A 19,187-nucleotide genomic window follows, 5' to 3' on the forward strand; every position below is an offset into this window, starting at 1 on the left:
ATTGGATTGCACCCTAAATAAATACCCCCCTCTCTCATCTCATTCAATTCTTGACATGACCCCATCACAACAGCCCCACTACCTGGGCATTCAGTTATTTGCAATCCTTTATAACTCCACTGGGCAGCTTCCTCTCCAAGGTGGTCGCTTCAAAAGTGAGTTGGCAAGAAAACATTGTAGAACCCAGAGTTCCTGGTTTGCATTTGTCCTTTTCTGCCAGAAAGCACTTCAACTGTCCACCCATCCTCAGTCCTCAGCACTTACTAGTAGCGCTACCTTTCTGAAAGCGCAAGGCAATGTTTAAGAAGGCTAGGAGGTTTGAATTTGTTCAAGCACTCTGAAGCAGAATCAAGTTACAAGGAAAGGAGGTGGGCCCATGCAAATCACACTGGTTGTGGTTTTTTAAAAACTCCATACAGGTCTGGGAAGTTAAATGCAAAGTTAAGAGGGTTCCCTCCCAGAATACAAACCTTTCTGTTGCAACTCTCTCTCTCCCTCCTGCTTCAAGACACCTGAGGGATGCAGTCCCACAGAAACAGAAACTGCCACTATGCGTGGGAACCAAAGGAACTGACCCACATTTTGCTCTCGTTTCTTCTTCATCCTTAGGAGCATCTTGAAGGCTTCTTGTTTGAAAGAAGAAGAAAAGGAGAAGAAATCAACGGCAACATTTTTTGTTTCAATTCATGCAACTTTTTCAAAAGAGGGACGCAAGTTGCCCTCTTTCCCACTCTTCGAGCGATGCCCCCCCAGGAGATACTGGATTACTCGCCCACCTTGCGAAGATGCAGCACTCCTAGCCGAGGCAGCGGCTCAGAGCTGGGCATCAAATGTGTCCTCCTCGGAGATGGGGCTGTGGGCAAAACCAGCCTGATTGTGAGCTACACCACAAATGGATACCCAGATCAGTACCAGCCAACGGCACTGGACACCTTCTCAGGTATGCAAAGCAAGAAGCTGAACAGTTCATTCCTTCCTGTCAGGGCTGGGAGTGTACTAGGGTCATTTTACCTTTCTGGTTAGCTGTTGTTGTTTAATTATATTTTATTGCTCATGGTGATGGTTTTAGGCCATTGATGATGAAAGGTGGGATACGAATTCCATCATTAAATACATAAATACATCATGTGTGTGACAGGCAACCAGATCCTATGTATGTTTATTTGAAAGTAAGATCTTGCTGATTTTAATGGGGCTTATTTCCAAAGTGGGTAAAGGATTGCCAGCTTTATTTTTCCCTTCCCGACAGGGTTGCTATGTAGCAATGACAAGCAGCAATTCAACAAGTGAAGCTTTTCCCAGCAGGCAGATGCAGGAAAAACTTCACCTACTGACTGTGTCCCCACCCCACCCCCATCATATGGGAGCCTTAAAGTGGGGGAAATAGCAACCCGATATGTGATCTCTGTTTCAGACAAACTCCCTTCTCTGTGCAATTTTGAGCTCGCAACTTTAGTTAAGGTGCTATTTAGTGCTATCAAAATTAGCCAATATTCAGAGCCCCATATCATGTAATCAACTAATGGGTGGCAAGGCTCTGAATGGGAAGCAATTTGCCAGTATCCTTTTGCCAGCTGCATTTATTTATTTATTTATTTATTACATTTTCATACCGCCCAATAGCCGAAGCTCTCTGGGCGATTCACAAAAATTAAAACCATAATAAAACAACCAACAGTTTAAAAACACAAATACAAAATGCAATATAAAAAGTACAACCAGGATAAAACCAGCTGCATTAATAGCACAATGCTCTGCATGCCTACTGAGAAGCAAGACCCATTGAGTTCAATGAGACTTACTCCCAGGTAAAGTGTGCACAGGATTGCAGCGTAATAAAATATTTAAAGTCCCACCATTAACCCCCAGTGATACTGAATCAGTGTTAATATTGATGAGAAGTTTTGAAAGAAGAAGAAAAATCCATAGATACACCTTTTTCTTGAACCTTCAAAAAGAGGTCACAAATGAAACAGGTTTGGCCTTTCACCCGAAACATGGGTGGTAATGCTCTCGTTTACCTAACTGTACACCATCAAGACATCTACTCTGACTGGTTTTGGGTGTTTTTAATTGGGAAAGTAAAACTCAAGAGCTTACTACATTTAAATTGCATTTTCAGTTAAAATATAGGGAGGAAGAGACTGTTGTATGACATTTGAAGTAGTATTAAGTAATTCATTTATTAGGATGAAACTCTAACAGCATGTCAGACTTGATTACGTGTCCAAACATCAGCTTCCCACACTGCAGGTCATGTGATGAGGCATGAAACTGGAAGTGCAGGAAGGGTTACTTGCCAAAAAAGAGTGGTATAAATACAGAAGGGTGGCTTACTAATTGGCAGAGCACGCTTTATGTCAGCCACACTGGTGGGTCCCCCTTGGCCAGCTGGTTGGCCGTGTGAACAGGATGCTGGACTAGATGGACCCTTGGTATGATCCAGCAGGGCTCTTCTTATGTTCCCAACCAGGTGCTCTCCAGATGTGTTAGACTACAATCCCCATTATCCCCAACCAGGTTTTGGAATGATGCAAGTTGTATCCCAACACAGATGGAGGGCAGTAGGCTGGTAAAGTTTGCTCTTAAAGGAACACCTGTAGTTGTTATGGAATAAAATTGTGCCTGATATTTTGACCCCTATGTGTTAGTCAGATGATATGACAGCTTATAGAGAAAGCACAGCTTACCATGTGGCTGTAACTACCCTGTGGTATGTTTCTTCTTGATAAATGGTTGTCTTTCACTCTCAATCTGTTCATTTTTCAGGAATGGTACAACCCCCCCCTTTTTTTAATTGATAGTGCTGATAGATCTCTAGTGCTGTACTTATCTCTATTTATTTCTTAATTTCATCTCGAGGATTTATGAGAATTCATCAAGATGGGAACTGTGTGCATTTAAAAAAATAAATCTAAAATGTAATATTTAAAAATAGGGTAGTTTTGTTATTATAATAACTGCTCCCAAGAGTGCCAAAATCTTCTTGCCTGTCATATGGTGGTCACTGACCTTCATCCCAATCTCCTAGTGCTCTTCAAAGCCTATTAGTCAAAAGGTCTCCGCCTCAAGGGAGTTTCTGTCAGTCTAGATGTATGCCTTGTAAGGAGGGAAGAAAAGGGCTCAGTGTGAGAACCTCTCTTGGTACTGCCCGTGAATTGCTCCAGGGCAAAGAGATTCCTTTTGAGAGAGGGGCAGGCGGGGATCTTTATCCCTTAATTCGGAAGGAAGTTCTGAGGCACCCTTCCCCAATCTGATGCCCTTTGGGTGTGTTGGACTTCAACTCCCATAATCCCCAGCCAGCACACCCAAGACATGCGCTGTTGGAGCCTAATGCCTCAGGAGGGCGGCAGGTTGAAGAAGGGCCATTCTGAGGAGTTGCCATGGGAAGCAGGGAGAGATGGTATGGAAAGATTTTTGGAATGTGTGTCTCTGGTTCTGAGGATTTGAATTAGCGATTATACCAGGCTTCATGTAGGAACAATGAAGAGTATGCTGACTAAAAGTTTCTGAGGAAGGAGGCTTTTGTAAACCACCCAGAGAGCTTTGGCTATGGGGCGTTATATAAATGTAATAATAATAATTTTGCCTTCAGTATATAGGGTGACCATATGGAAAGGAGGTCAGGGCTCCTGTAGCTTTAACAGTTGCACAAAAAAGAGAATTTCAGCAGGTGCCATTTGTATGTGTGCAGCACCTGGTGAAATTCCCTCTTCATCACAACTGTTAAAGCTGCAGGAGCCCTGCCCTCTTTTGTAACTGATCACTCTAGTATAGCTCCTGCAGCTTTAACTGTTTTGATGAAGAGGGAATTTCACCAGGTGCTGCATGCATACAAATGGCACCTGCTGAAATTCCCTTTTCTATACAACGGTCAAAGTTACAGGAGCCCTGTCCTCCTTTCCATATGGTCACCATATGGTGCCACGGGATGATTTGTCCTAATTGCTGTGATCATAGCCTGCCCTTTTAGGTTGCAATCCTATGCACACTACCATGAGTGAGCCCTATTGAACACAGTGAGATTTACTTTTGTGTAAATGTGGAAAGGGAGGGCATTAGAAAGGAATGGCTGCAAACCTATGCATATCTGTTCTAACCAAGAACAGATGAGCTTTGGTCATATTAAACAGATTTGTAGGCATCATTTTGGGTAAGTTCTGTCATCCCTTTAACACGTTCCCAAAAGTCTGCATCTTTATAGCTTGGAAAGGCTGTTATGTCATCTTGCAATGCATAAAATGAATTTTTACTGAGCTATTTGGGGTGGGGGAGGCAGGTGGGGGATTAGAGTGTATACATACCTAGTGCTTTTATTCTTCTGGTTATGGTTGGGCAAAAAGAGCTGGCTTAAGGCATTGGTGAAGAAACAATTCCAAATCAGCAAGTTCTCATCTTGAAGCTCACCTCTGCCTTGAGTGGCGCTTACTAGCTGGTGCTCTCTCATTTGCTGCCCACCTCCCATCCGCAACATGGGGATGATAATAACACTATTCTGACCTACCTTACAGGATTGCTGTAAGGATTAAAAGTATATGAAGAGGGTTGAACACTCTAAATGCTATACATTACTGGGACTTACTTTTAAAAGGTGTAGGACCAGGACGTAAGGCCGCTTCACTTTTTCCCATTGTGTACCCTAGGAAAATGAGTTGCCAAGAGCAGATAAGCAGAAGATGTCTGAAAGTGTTTAATTTGGAGCATGTGATATTCAGGTGATTTGGTGAACATTGGCTCCAATTTTATATTACACGTAGTGGTCATTTGCCTAATGGCTAGGCAGTGAAGTTATGCATTGGTCTATTTTAAGGTTTTATCGGTTGCATTTGTCTGTGTTTTGCTGTATGTTGTGCGCTGCCCTGTAATCTATTATGATGAAGGGACGGTATAAAAAAGTTTTTAAGTTGGTCAGTCAATCAATTCTAAGCTTGCGTTCTGAATACTGTCTTTTAAGAAGCACTTTTCTTGCTGTAGAAACAAGCAAAGGTTTTGAGTAAGGTTGTGGTGGCTTGGCTCCTCTCTTGCTTCACCACAGCAGACGGCTAACCTTTGGCAGACAAGGCAAAGCTGTACCCTGATTGCTGACCAGGGGGTCCAATCCAGGATATGGCTTTCATGGACAGGAGGCTCTAGGAATGTCCTTTTGCCTGGCTTTTGAGGCTCCCCCAAAACCACAGCTCCCCCCCCAATTTAGTAGCATCTTCAGGAACAAGGAGGGGCTGGCATGGGGACCAGAGGGTGGGGAAGTCCGCTTCTACCAGCACAGTTGCACGTGCCTAAGTGTGGATACAACCCATTGTATATTGTGATTTTCCTTATCTGCAAATTGCTTTCCAAGATATGGCAACAGTAGCTTAATGCGTCTGCATGGTGCAATTTGCAAATGCCACGTTTTCCTGCCCTCCTGAAACAATCCTTGCAATCTCTTTTCCAAAGATGTTTGTTTATTTTGCACACTACTTCAAGGACTTAGGCTAGGATACAATGCATCCTTATCTGCAGTTTTCTTCTTCTTCTTCCCACAACAGCAACCCTGAGAGATAGTGGCTTATCTATGCTCACCCAATGAGTTTTCATAGGTCAGTGGCCATTTGGTTCCCATGTCCACACACAGTTGTATTCAGTGCATCATCAATGGCTCCCTCAAACTGGTGTGTACTTCAAATAGTGTCCTTAAGGATGTATTATTAGTTTTGCTTGCCAGGCCCAGCTAAATGAAATCGGGGAAACTCAGATTATGTTCCAAGCTATAAACATGGACAGGCCTTAGCCACAAACCCAAATCAGAGCAACTATAAACTTGAAAAAGTTATCTCAGCTAGAAGCTTGCTTTATCAAATTTAATTGGGGTTGCCGCCCACAATAGAACGGCACAAACATTTGTTTTCAATTTGTTACTAGTTGAAATAGCCTTTAGTTTGATATAGTGAAGCCTTCAAGCAAATTTACGCAGCTGTAACAATTGGACATATTGCGCCCATCCTGCCTGAGTGAAGCCACACACCCTGCCATGGTGCACCCTGCCCACTCCATTCCCTTGAGGGGGAGGGTCTGCCCCACAGCAGGGAGAAGGGGGCACCGGCCCTTGGAACACACACACACCCCAGCTTCACACTAAGTCAACTGCAAAACTACATGCTGGCTGGGGAAGTATCTGAAGATAGTATTGCAGGATTCAAACGCAGAGACACGTTAAAATTAATTAATGCATTTTAAAAACAAAATAACTCCAAGGTACACATCTCTAGGGTCCCCTTATTATGCATGCCACATTTCAGGTGTCCAGGTTTTATGGCCTTGGAGCTCTGGCGCCCACAGCCTCTTTTATTAATGATTATAGAAGAAGCACCATCAATAGACGTCTCCTCAAGGTTGTAGTTCAGCTCAGTTATGGAGAGATCTCATTTTCTCAGTGCTCAAATTGTAATAGTTTGCATTTTCCCCAAGCAGCACACTCTTTGCTGTGTGGGTTATGGAGGACTGCTCTCTCTCTCTCTCTCTCTCTCTCTCTCTCTCTCTCTCTCAGCATTTGCTTGAAGGCTTTTCACCTGTTCCACCTCCACTTTGAACACATGTAGATAGGATTTTGTTTCATGTGTGACTGTTGCACAAAGGCAACAATCAGGGCACGGTCCCAGGGCATGATGTGAAAGCACATGATGCAGCCACTTTGCTGAATCTAATAAAAGGCCATGGCTCAATGGTAGAGCACATACTTTACATGCAGAAGGCCCCAGGTTCAATCCCCAGCATCTCCGGATGGGAAAATTCCTGCCTGAGAGCCTGGAGACAATACCAGTCTAGATGAACCAATAGTATAAAGCAGCTTCCTCTGTTACTTAACAGGCCTGGATGTGGTCATGCCTGGATGGCAGACTGCACCTGGGACCTCCATGTGTGTTCTCTTGGGGGGTTCCATAATTGAAAAGGCATGGAAAGAATGAATTAAATGAATGAAGGCCTAAATTGTATTCAGGTATGTTTTTACTGATCATGTGAAAACATGCTAACTTAGGCCTTTATTCCCCGTGGGTATACGCTGAGATCAGAGCTACTGATACCTCTCATTGAAACATTGTTCTGTTCTTGGGGTCAGTAATATGTGTAAATATTGACCGTCACCCACTAAACTATCTTGTTTAGCCGGCTTTTCTGTTTTACTGAAACTCTCTTGCATTATTTATGCGAGAGGCCAATGCAAGGTTTAGACGAGAAGAACCTACAGTCCTGTCGTGATGGGGGTGGAAACAAATCTACTTCCTCGTACCAGTACATGTGTTATTGGCCCAGCAAACGCGTTTGAATGTCCTGAAAGGGGGCATAGTTCTGCATCTTTTCACACTGTCCCCTCTTATCCTTCTATCTGTTGCCATGATTCATGAGTCAAACCCAAGCTATTACTTCTCTTCCCAACTCCTTCCCCTTTGTTCTTTCAAATCCATGCTTCCTTTTCCACGGACTTTCATCCAGGTAAGGAGAGGGGGGAAAGCACATGGAAGTGCATGCAAGTTCTTATTTTCCACTGAATGGATTGGAGGGCTACCCTAGTGACTAGGGCCTAGTCTGTGTTCTCTGCAATTGGGCTAACGCCTGGGCCAAAATGTACTTTCCAGGCTGTGTGTAGGCCAGTCATGGGTGTGAGAACATATATGAAAATATGCTATCACAGAAGGCAACCAATATATATGCATGTGGACAGGTCATATCAGTGAGAAGAAGGGTTGGGTAACTTTTCTTCCATGAGTTTCTTTAAGTTATCTTAGGATCCAAGCCAGGATATTGGATAACCGCCCAGAGATCTTCGGCTATGGGGCTGTATATAAATGTAAATAAATAAATATTGTGGGTAATGATCCCTCTTCAGAGGTAGCTGCTCCAGTATCTTCGAGATTGATGAGGGGGAGAGTTTTATATCCCCTCCCTATAGCTCCTCCCTCCTTCAGCCAGGCCAGTGCTTACTCATGGAGGGCGGGGCTTGCCTTCTGGTGGTGCCATTGCATCCAGGTTGTCTGCGCTGCTCAGCTGAGTATCAGAAGGCAATGCTGGAAGGAATGGTCCAGAAACTGCAGCTGCCTTACTAAATCTGGCATCAGGGTCAATGAGACGTGCACGAGGGCACATGCAACGAAAACAGGTCAGAATAGTCATGGGCTTGAGGTTCAGCTCTGCCACACTTACTAATGGTATCTATTCCACACGTCATATTAGGATTTTTCCACTTGCCAACTGTTTTCCAAAACACAATTTGGGGTTGGCAAGTACTTAGAAATTAGACACCAAAAGGGAAATGCCCAGTATCATGAAGATCTAGCCAGAATATGAGCAACTCTTTTGATCAGGAACAGGATTCACTTCTTTCTCTGTGGTTATGTTGTGGTAATGGACTCAACCGTTTCTCAGCCAACAAGGAAGAGACGGCTTTCACATCTGCTATTCTGATGGCTGAAGATGTATTGTATGACCTTGATCTATCACTGCCTTTCTCTTTTTTCACCCTTTTGCACTCATACAACATGGATCAACTGTTCGCTGCAGCACTCCTTAAATCTACTCATCCCCCAACACACTGGCAAGCAAATGATTCATGGTGGCCCCAAATGTGTTGGGGAGTTCAGAGCTGGCACCCCAATGCCCTAACTTTCAATAAGGTCATCTTTCTTTCTCCATTCTCTCCTGACCCCCCATTCCCATCCCATGATCATGAAGTGGTGAAGTTTTGCTCCATAACGTTGGCCCAAGACACTTTGTTCTCTGACGCAGAACCCAAATGCCCCCCTCCTCACTAAAGCCAACACTATAAATAGACTTGCTGCACCATTCAGAGACACCACTCCCTGCTTTTAACTATCCCCCTCCACTACCACCCCCCACACAGTGCTTTCTGGAAAAGGTCATTGCACCAACCTGCTGCAAAACAGGCTGGCCCTGATCCATTTGATCTTACAATGACAGCTGCTGCTTGTCATTGTATCTCCACCAGCATAGTCCTGTTGGTGAAGCAAATCATCTTTGTATCTGGATTGCAACATAGAGCCGGCCCTACTTTGAGGGGAGAGGTTCAATAAAAAGGCTTCATTTTGTCTGTGATTTCAATTATGATGATACTTTTACCACAGAGGGGCATTGCTGTTGTTGCTGCCACTCATCATCATCGTCATCATCATCTTGGGGCTTCCTTGGGGCTAGCTTCCCTTCATGTGTAGGCTACACTGCAAGGAAGATTATTATTATTATTATTTTCCATTTCACAGCTTTAATTGCCCCGTGCCTGAAAGATAATTGCATTCCGTCTTTCTTTAATCAAGACTGTTCCCTGTCTATTTAAAGTACTGTGGGATCTTCCATGATAGCTTAGAATAATTTCACTATGAGAGCTTTCTGTGGTGTAGTCTGTAGAAATTTCCACAACTTATGAGTTAGTTCCAGACTTAGTCATAAATAGTGTAGAATCACTGAAATCAATGGGGCTTCAGTTAGTCGTGACTAACTAAAGTCCCATTGATTTCCTCTCTCTAAGTATGATTAAGTCTGGCTCCAACCCATAGCATTGTATTAAACTTCCACTGTGAATGTAGCATTTAGTTCTGTGTCTTCATATCTATCTATCTATCTATCTATCTATCTATCTATCTATCTATCTATCTTCCCACCAATTCCAAAACACCCCATTATAGCTTTTCTATATAACATTAAATGACATTTCTTTTTCATTTGATGCATGCAGTTTTCACATGTGCTTCTGATGGTGAAGATATCATGTTTTCTAAGTACTCAATGTGAAATATTTTGTACCTGGTAAAAATATTAATTCTCAGATGCTGCATTCATTGCTACTGCTGTTGTGCTTTAGAATAGGGTGTCATTGGCCTCTATTGGATTGTAAAGAGTTTAGCAGTGGATTCTCCCACCTTCTTTCCTGAATGTGTGCAGGTGCATTAAATGAATGTTCATTTTTACTTCTTGGAAGCTGTGCATACTCTTGTTTTACAAGTCCAGTATAGCTGTGTGTGTTTTTATAAGGCGTTGAACTATTACAGGGCTGCCCCTACTTCCTTCTTTTTAGGCAGAGTTCTAAGGATATTGTGAGGGGGCTGAGAGGACACATGGGCTAGCCCCAAAGCCCATGTGCTACTACCTTGCCCAAATGCCACCACCCCCAATCCTCAAGTTTGGGTGTGCATGAGAAGGGCCCCTACATGCACGTTGGCAAGCATGCATAGTTTCTTCATGCAAGGAAGTGTGTGTCCAGGGAGCCAAATGGGCAGATGCCATTGAGCAGTACATGGCCAATACATTTATGGCAGCAGTGGCATAATAATAATAATAATAATAATAATAATAATAATAATAATAATAATAATAATAGTTACCTGCCTCTCCCTCTGGATTGAGGCGGGGTACAACACAAATGCAAACACCATAAAATACATATAATTGATTAAAACATTTAAAACTAATACATTATTAAAAGCAGCACATTAAAGGCAGCTTAAAATTCAACTTATATTTTAATAATAATATATTTATTTGTAATCGCTGAGGTATGTTCACCTCTTTTGTGAACCCTTTTATTTTATTTATTTTTAATAGATAAAATCCTGGGGGAATGCTGGAAGTTGAAGGACTTTTTTCTGTTTAAATATGCATAGGATTGCACCCTTACTTTTTTTAATCCCCCCCTTTTCTCTCCCTCTCCCCCCCTTTTTGTTATTGTTGTTGTTGAAAAGTTGACCATCCAAATTGCACCGTCTATTATTGCCCTATTATTGCCTCGTTGGGAGGTTGAAGAAAGGCTTTGGGGTGTATTACACAAAGGCTAAACTTATGATCAGAGGCCCCCTTTGCCTGATTGTACCGAAAGGCCCTGAGGAAGCGCAAGTTATTTCACCCAGACTCCAAAGCTAGTTGCTTGTGGCCATTGCCCTTCATCTGCTAATGATCTAAAAGCATGAGAAAAGATTAACTCTGTCTCTACAAAATAAAGGCCATCTACACACCCCACTTGAGTAAAGGAAAGTGTGGTAATCTCACTAGTTGGTGTTAAGTACCGGCTGTTGTCATTTTTAGCACAGGATGTCTCTTTTCCTCCTTGACACACTCATGGTAATGATGCATTTCGTCTTGATTTATTTTTATCACCAGCCCCTCTCCTTCCTGAATTCTCTGTTCGCTAGCCCTGAATGTCCATGAAAGTTCAACTGAGTTGCTTACATCTTTGCACAAGCTCATACAAGGGTTGTTATTGTTTCAGTCTCCTCCATCCTCTGCCCCAGTGCCTTTTAGTCAGTCTACCCCGAAGGAACACCCTTGAGCATCTTCCCTGGAAACCCCACCCCACTGCAGTTACAGAGGTTGAAGGAACTAGGAGTGTTTCATATGGAGAAGAGAAAATGAATTTGGGAGGGGGGCATGATAGTACTCTTCAAATACCTGAAGGGCTGTCAGATAGAAGAGGGCAAAGACAAGGCTTGAATTAATGGAGGGTAGCTTGTGGTTGAGCATTAGGACAAATGTCTTGATGGAAAGAGCAGTTTGGCAATGGAATCAATTGCCTCGAGATCAATTATCCCTTGCTAGATGTTTTCAAGCAGAGGCTTGCATGGCCATCTGTGGGGGATGTTGTAGTTCTGGGAAGTCTTGCATCGAGCAGGGGGCTGGACAAGATAGGTGGAATTTGGGACAACGTGACCCTGAATTCCTAGGTTTTTTTAAAGTACTGGTTATTATTATCTTAGGGTCTCTATATTTAACCTTTTTACTTGTATCGGGTTAATGGAAAACAATAGAAATATGAAGAAAATTACAATGTATATTTTAGTATTGTATCTTAAGAAAAAGATATACACACGATTAAATATTTATTTATTTATTTATTTATTTAATTACATTTATATACCGCCCCACAGCCGAAGCTCTAGGTTACATGGCAGTCTCCAAAACACCTCAGATTTGTGGTTGTGTGTTTGTTGGCTCACGTCTTGACCTAGGAGCTTATGAGTATGAATGACAGCCCTCAAGAAGCCACTATTTGACGTGTTGAGTTAAATTTCTGAATTTGGTGGTCCAATCATTTCTAGGAAGACTAGGCAAGCAAGTAATTTAATGATGATGAAGGAAGAGGGTAATATGATATCATCTAGGGGCAGAGTTACTTTCCTGTGTTGAGTTAGGGTTCCACCCTGGACTAGAATGGCCAGGTGTCCTACTTTACAGAGGACAGTCCTCTGTTTGAAAAGCTGTCAGAAAACAGCCCTGTATTTTATGAAGTCTTCTGTTTGATGCGCTATCCAGTCTTGAAGCTGCCCATCAACTGAGGTCACTTAGTTTTTTCCACTATGGTAAGATGAATTTCTATTTAAATTATAATAGTTATGTCTAAATGTGTATATGTGTCTTCATGCATGTATATACACACATACAAATGTTATTGGTGATGTATTTCCTCTTTTGGGGGCAATGCCTGAGTAGCTACCCTAGAGTCAATGTTTGTAGAAACTATTCTTGTGAACATATTCAGGCGCTACAGAGTCTTTCTAGGCCTCTCTCCATTGCAGGCAGTGAGTATGTGCCTTTCAACACAGCCCCTGGAGGCTGCCTGCTCTGGGGGAAGGGGTGGGGATTTTTAATGGTAAACAAGTTGTCTTTCAGGAAAACTTTGCCACTATTGACCTTCTTACTGAGTAACCCCTGATAACCTGAGCAATCTCAGGGCTTCCTAGAACACGGTCTGAAAACCCACTGCTTCATCTCTTTGCTCCGTAACCCTCCTTCAGCCTTAAGAAACATTTACCACAAATTTTAAAAGCAAACAATTAAATTCTAGCCAAGAATCCTTCCTCCCGCTGTTTGTTTGTTTTTTAAATCCACTCATGGGGGTTTATTAAATACCTGGATGTTGTCACCCCAGTTCCAACAACCAGACCCCCCCCCACACACACACAACATCAGTGATTTGAACAGCTGGCACTTGATGGGTGCTGCCCTGGTGGCAGAGGAAAGGAGGACGGGACCAGTTGCCGTCTGGAAGCGGCAGGCTGGCTTTGGCTTGAGTTGATGGTAGTTTAGTCGCAGTTAGGGAGAGTATTGTTCCCTTTTTGCTGTAGGGCCAATCACTGCTACAGCTAGCCTGGTGGTGTGTGAATATTACTTTAGAGAAGCTGGTGGATCTTGGGGGATTTTTGTTCATATAATAGTAATCTCCTGCTTGCAAAAGTATTAAGTCGCAGATCTTTGTGCCACTGGTGGAATTACACTGGCTTAACTAACGTGAACAAAAGATGAAGCCCATAAGGGAAGGGCGTTTGTTTGCATCTGAGGTTTCTGGGTTAGTGTGTGTACATTTAAGTGTGTATGTTTGTCTGTGTGTGGCGTTTTACCATGCAAAGTTCCTTGCAATTATGCAATAGGGTTGTTGCAAACCTTGCACATATAATTCACCACCAATGCAGTTTCACTGTGCAATTAATAGTAAACAACTAATTCATGTGGCAGCAAAGGAGGGGAGTGGCTGAACAGAAGTCAGAACTCTTGCCTTTCAAACAGCTGCTTTTTCGACAGGGCACGTCTGCATGGGAAATTATGAATAGTGGAGAGATAAATTGTTGTTTGTTATTCATTCATGCAATTTATGAGTCACCCTATAGCCAAAGTTCTCAGGGTGGCATACGTAATAAAAAAACAAATACAATAAACCAATGATAAAACACATTAAAAGAAGTTAAAAGCAGTAACAATAATTTAAATTAAATCACTTTTAAAAGAGAAATAAATATCAAAGCAGCTTAAACATGGAAACGTATGACTTTAAAACACAGGCTTGAACATATCATTAAAAATTTAAGAAGGGTGTGGTGTTTTTTTTTAAAAGCCTGGGAAAATAAAAAAAAAGTCTTTGCCTGGCACACGAAACTCAACAAGGTAGTTGATAGATGCAGCTCTCTGGGGAGAACGTTGCACTACTTGGGGGCCACCACAGAAAAAGTCCACTCCAGAATCTTAGTTTGTGGGAGGCACTCAGAACAGGGCATCAGATAATGATATTAGGGCATGATCACAAATGGTTCTCTATATGCAGACTATCCATTATTTCCTTCCAGTGAGAAATATTACCTCATGGCGTGTTGCCACACTGCCCTCCCCTTGTGCTTTCCTTCTTTCCCTTCACGTTATCTTAGATTGTACATCTGCAGGCAGGACCTGGTTCTATGATTTTATCCTTGTTTGGTACCTAGCTTACTTTAGGCACCTTTATAAATGATAGTGGGCATGTCTAGGCAAGGGGTGTTGAGGGGGATGATCTCACAATTTTATGATCGCAAGATCATCCCCCTCGTCTACATGCAGCATGCTATGTCCCAGGAGAAAGAGGACGTCGCAGCTGCCATTTTGGATTTATTTATTTTTTATCGGGAAAGAGCGCAGGAGCACTCCTACAAAACAGTAAGGCTTTTATTTTAAAAATAAAGACCCACCTCCCACCCCTGATGGGCACGGAGTTCCTGAGCCGGGACAAAACTGTGACGGCGAGCCACACGTCCCGCAGTCTTGGGATCATCCCGAGACAGCGGGGAAAATCGGAATTAAATGGTAGGGTGATATCCCGAGGCAAGGGAGGAATCATCCCTCTCTGCTCTGTGGATGCACAGGGACGATCCCAGGACGATCCCCAGGATATCGCCCCGTCTAGACGTGCCCAGTGTGTGTACATTTGTGTGTGTGTGTGTGTGTGTGTGTCCATGCACGTGTGCATATGCATGCATATGTAAGCAAAGGTAGCTAGGAAGTAAACACTTGAGTCATGAACTGTATTTATCCCAATCTAAATATCTGGAGATATTAATGTTCTGCATTATATGATTGCCAGGTTGTGTTTGACTAAGTATTAGCAATAGAGAAAACCTAAATCAGAATCATTTGCAAAGACTTCTTTCTCTCTCTCTCTTCCCCCCCTTTTCTGAACCCCGCCATTATTATAATCCTTAAGCAAAAAGCACTTGGCACATTTGCATGGATTATAAGAGTAAATTCAGTTGCAGCTCTTGAGTACAGTGTAGTTTGGCAAACTGAGATGTCATCAGCGAGGGCGGTTGTGTTTTGGTGAGTTCCGTGGCTTCGCCTGCATTATTGTTATCTACATTTTATTTTTACTCCCAAATGAATAGAATTTAGTAGATGGCTGAAAACCAGTGAAAGTCGTCATCATAAGCTGTAGTTTTAGTCAGTATTCAATGGTAGTCCTATGTAAACTAGGCCCATTCACTTCCATAGCTTTATTCTGTGTAGGATACTGTTGGATACTGCCCTTTATATGCACAATCGGATGTGCTGAAATGGATGATGTAGAGATTCACAGTGCGTTTGGAATCTAGACAGACAATGTGCAAGCCAGCATCCTGTGCTATTGGCTCAATGCATTAGCACGCAGCTGGGAGTGTGGAAATTCGATGTATCAGGACCTGGAAAAACTGGTACGCATCTTCCCATTGATAGAAGCTATATAGACTGCATGGTTTGGACTGGTCCTGCAATTGCCTGGTTATGATATGGATGGGCGGGTAGAAGCAATGGACCAATGCAAGTTAAACTTGTTGGCACATGTGGACTGTAGGGGATTGGGAGTGTTTAAAATGTATAACCGATCCCCCTTTGAAGTGACTAATGCATCTCCTCCTGGATTCCAAACTTTCTCAACTACAACTAGGATAGGGATATTTTGGCATTTTGTGTGATACTGTGTGGCTTCCCCCGTTTAAAGAGCTCCCAGGGACATAAGCAGGGGAGATGTTGATGAATGTGAGTAATAAGCACTTACTCATCCTTTCTCCCCACCCACCCCTCTCTCTTTGCAGTTCAGGTCCTGGTAGATGGTGCACCGCTTCGTATCCAGTTGTGGGACACAGCAGGACAGGTAAGGGCCACAAATTAAAGTGTGCAGTTCTGGTTCTGATGCAAATGCAGTGGCAAGAATGATGTCTGGAAGAAGGTGATGGAAATCTGGGAATATGAGTGAAATGCTACTGTCCAGTTAGTATGCTTATTTATGGTTGTGTTTTTATCTTTGGTTTTAAACATTGTAAACATTTTAACAGTTTAACTGATGAGTTTTTGTATTTACTATTATATAGTCTAATGTCTGGTTCTGTAAACCACTTGGAGATGTTTTTTGATATAATCCGCAGTAAATAATTTTTAATAATAATAATAATAATAATAATAATAATAATAATAATAATAATAATACCCTCATAATAGTGAGTTCATGTCTGAGGTAATATTTGAATTGGGAACTTTAGTACTTGAAAGGAACTGAACTTTTAAAGGACAGAGTTCTAAATTAAAAAGCGAGGTACCTTTAGCTAGAGGTGCAGGCCTTTCTAAGGAAGACATGAGCTCCACAAGAGAGACCTCCTAAACATTTATTAGAGTAGCTGCTTTTGCTTTATTTGTTTGTTTGACTGGGATCCCTCTTTTAGTGGACTTTAAAGCGCCTCCCTTTTCTGTTGTTTTAACTGATACTGTACCTAGTATAGGAATCAGCAATCAAGTTGTCATTCTTTCCTCTTAGTTACACATGGGGGACTGAAACCCTTTGTTTCTTGGCTGGGAGGGTGGGTGGGATGAAAGCTGAAAACTCCTGCTGTAGAGCTTTGTGGAAAAGCCAATGTTGGGATATTTTCTGAGAGCCCTCTAGCTATCATTATTGCTGTAGGTGTCCATTACAAAAAATCACATCTCTCCTTTTTCCTCTACAGGAAGACTTTGATTGCCTCCGCTCACTCTGCTACCCTGATACTGATGTCTTCCTGGTCTGCTTCAGTGTTGTAAACCCCACATCCTTCCAAAACATTACAGAGAAATGGGTCCCTGAAATACAAACTCACAACCCTCAGACTCCAGTGGTGCTGGTGGGGACACAGGCTGACCTGCGGGATGATGTCAACGTGCTGATCAACCTGGACCGCTACAATGTAAAGCCTGTGCCAAGAACTCAGGCTGAAGACCTAGCTGAGAAAATCCGGGCTCAGACTTATGTAGAGTGCTCTGCTCTGACTCAAAAGAACCTGAAGGAGGTTTTTGACACAGCCATAATCAGTGCAGTAGAGCACAAGGCCCAGCAGGAAAAGAAAATGACAGCCAAAGGGATCAAAACCCTCTCCAAATGCCGATGGAAGAAATTCTTCTGTTTCGTCTGAAGCTGGTTTAGCCTATGAGCCAGGACTGAACCTCACACCTTCGCCCACAGAGAGTGAAGTGACTATCTAATGGCTCCGACATGGGGAGTGTTGTAAGCCAAGGTGACATGGAGCTCCAGCTCTTGCTGGGTTATGGTAGAACTTGCCTGGAAGAAAGGAAGTGGACCCATGTAAGCACCAGGCTACCGGATGGGCCATGCAGCCTTTAAGCAACAGGGGTAGTTTGCTGTTTCACATACTGAGTTCAGTGTTAAAGAACAACCAGGTATATTGTGTGAGATATCCAAGAAGCATGGCCAGGTTCCAGAACCTCCCAAAGGCTTCATAACATCATAATTAAACCTTGATTTAAAACCTGAGATATAACTTGGAGGGTTATATCTCATTTTCAAGACATGGATAAGGATAGAGGGATTTCTCCAGGGTGACGACAGTGCAGAATAATGTGGGCCTGCTCAAGTGAAAGCATCACTTGAACTTTCCCTTCAATCCTGCTTAAAAGTAAACCCACAAGATACAGTAGAGAAGGGGTGTTTTGTGCAAAGGAGTATCAGTTTTGTGCACACCCTTAAAAGGACAAAAGACCTTCTAACAAAATGATGTGAAAAGATCCCTATGGTTCCACAAACCCTGTGTAACGAAGGGCTAATTCTGAAGCAATGTTTGGACCCCATGGGATGATTTCTTTGACGTGGTCCCATGAGCCTAGATATGTGAGAAATGTATTTAATGCTTTTTTGTGGTGGTGGTGGGGAATCTGTAAGCAGATTTCAACAGGAATGTGGGGGCTCACTGTGGGGATTATCCCTGGAAAAGCTACATGCCCAACCTGCTCTGATGTTAATCTTTCCAACTGAATGCACTCACCATATCACTTCAAACATCGTCCCTTGAGTACATAAATTCTGAATCTAAATATTTCTTGTCCAATCCTCCTCACAAGGACCCAGGTGTCCATGTGAGGGCATTAATAATACCTTTTTTTAGTAACATGTTATCCAATACCATACCACCAACTAGTGCTATCCAAAGAAATGAGCATGCCCTTCCAGAAACACCTGCTCTAAATCATACTCCTTCACACCTCAATGCTGACCTGTGGAACTTATTTTCCCTTCCTGAAACATTTTGTATCAGATCAATTTGGTCCTATCAGGTTAGCTACTACGATTGATGTTGTGTTAACGGTAAGGACAGGATGAAGTTTACTTTTTAGACCTGAGATGGAAATACAAGCAAACCTCCAAAAACAACTGCAAGGCTTTAAGTATCCCAACTAAATATCAAGTCACCCTCTGTTAGTGAGCATATGAAATGTCACCTGCCCAAATGCTAAATGCATCAAGATACTTGAGCTTTGCTTTTGGGTTCCTTACGTTTGAAAAATCAGTCAGATATTTTAAACTGGGTATCCCAACTGTCTCAGCCTAGCCTACTTTGCAGGGCTGTTACAGGGAAACAAAGAGGCAAGAGCATATTCTAATCCACCCTGATATTGTTGGATAAAATAGGGATAAATAATATCTGCCCTTAACACTGTAGAATACAAGAATGATTTCAAAGCCATTCCTAAAGAGGTAAAATCATGTACAAACAGTACTTGATAAACTATTTCACGAACCATTCCTAGCACAATGACCTAGACAGAGCTGCTGTTGAACAGAAGAATAACTACATTTCAAAGATCATAGGGGGAAAGGGGGGAAATGGAGATTGCCATCTTGTGTGGAAAGAAATTATGCTTTAGTGGTGTACTAACTCAGTTTTGGCGCTTAAATGTGAATATTTCCCTTTGGGACAGTGTGTTGCAGTGATCATGCAAACCTAGAGCATTTGAAAGACATGGAAGGCAGTTTCACTTTTGTGTGAAATAAATATTGTAAGGGAGAGAACAGAGATAAAACGTAAAAGTGAGGAAATGTCAAAAAAGGAAGAAGAATGTGATAGGCTCAGAGAGAGGAAGAGACTTGAAGGGAAGGGGAGAAGAGAAAAAGA

At 42.5% G+C, this 19,187-nt stretch overlaps 1 protein-coding gene across 1 annotated transcript; it reads left to right on the forward strand.

Moving 5' to 3' along the window:
• Positions 1-496: 496 nt before the first annotated feature.
• On the forward strand, positions 497-18,238 carry RHOV (ras homolog family member V). The gene is made up of 3 exons (XM_063118862.1): positions 497-940; positions 15,849-15,907; positions 16,752-18,238. The coding sequence occupies exons 1-3, from the start codon at positions 742-744 to the stop codon at positions 17,190-17,192; spliced, it is 699 nt and encodes a 232-aa protein (XP_062974932.1). The 5' UTR covers positions 497-741; the 3' UTR covers positions 17,193-18,238.
• The last annotated feature ends 949 nt before the right edge of the window (positions 18,239-19,187 follow it).

The sequence above is a fragment of the Elgaria multicarinata genome, chromosome 2 (genome assembly GCF_023053635.1).
Source record: "Elgaria multicarinata webbii isolate HBS135686 ecotype San Diego chromosome 2, rElgMul1.1.pri, whole genome shotgun sequence".
In the NCBI taxonomy this organism is placed as follows: domain Eukaryota; kingdom Metazoa; phylum Chordata; class Lepidosauria; order Squamata; family Anguidae; genus Elgaria; species Elgaria multicarinata.

Excerpts from the sequence above, each read along its gene's own strand:
- RHOV (XM_063118862.1), top strand. The coding sequence starts at position 742 with ATGCCCCCCCAGGAGATACTGGATTACTCGCCCACCTTGCGAAGATGC. Across the intron at positions 941-15,848 it reads GGCACTGGACACCTTCTCAG|TTCAGGTCCTGGTAGATGGT; the intron begins GTATGCAAAGCA and ends CTCTCTTTGCAG. Across the intron at positions 15,908-16,751 it reads TGTGGGACACAGCAGGACAG|GAAGACTTTGATTGCCTCCG; the intron begins GTAAGGGCCACA and ends TTTCCTCTACAG.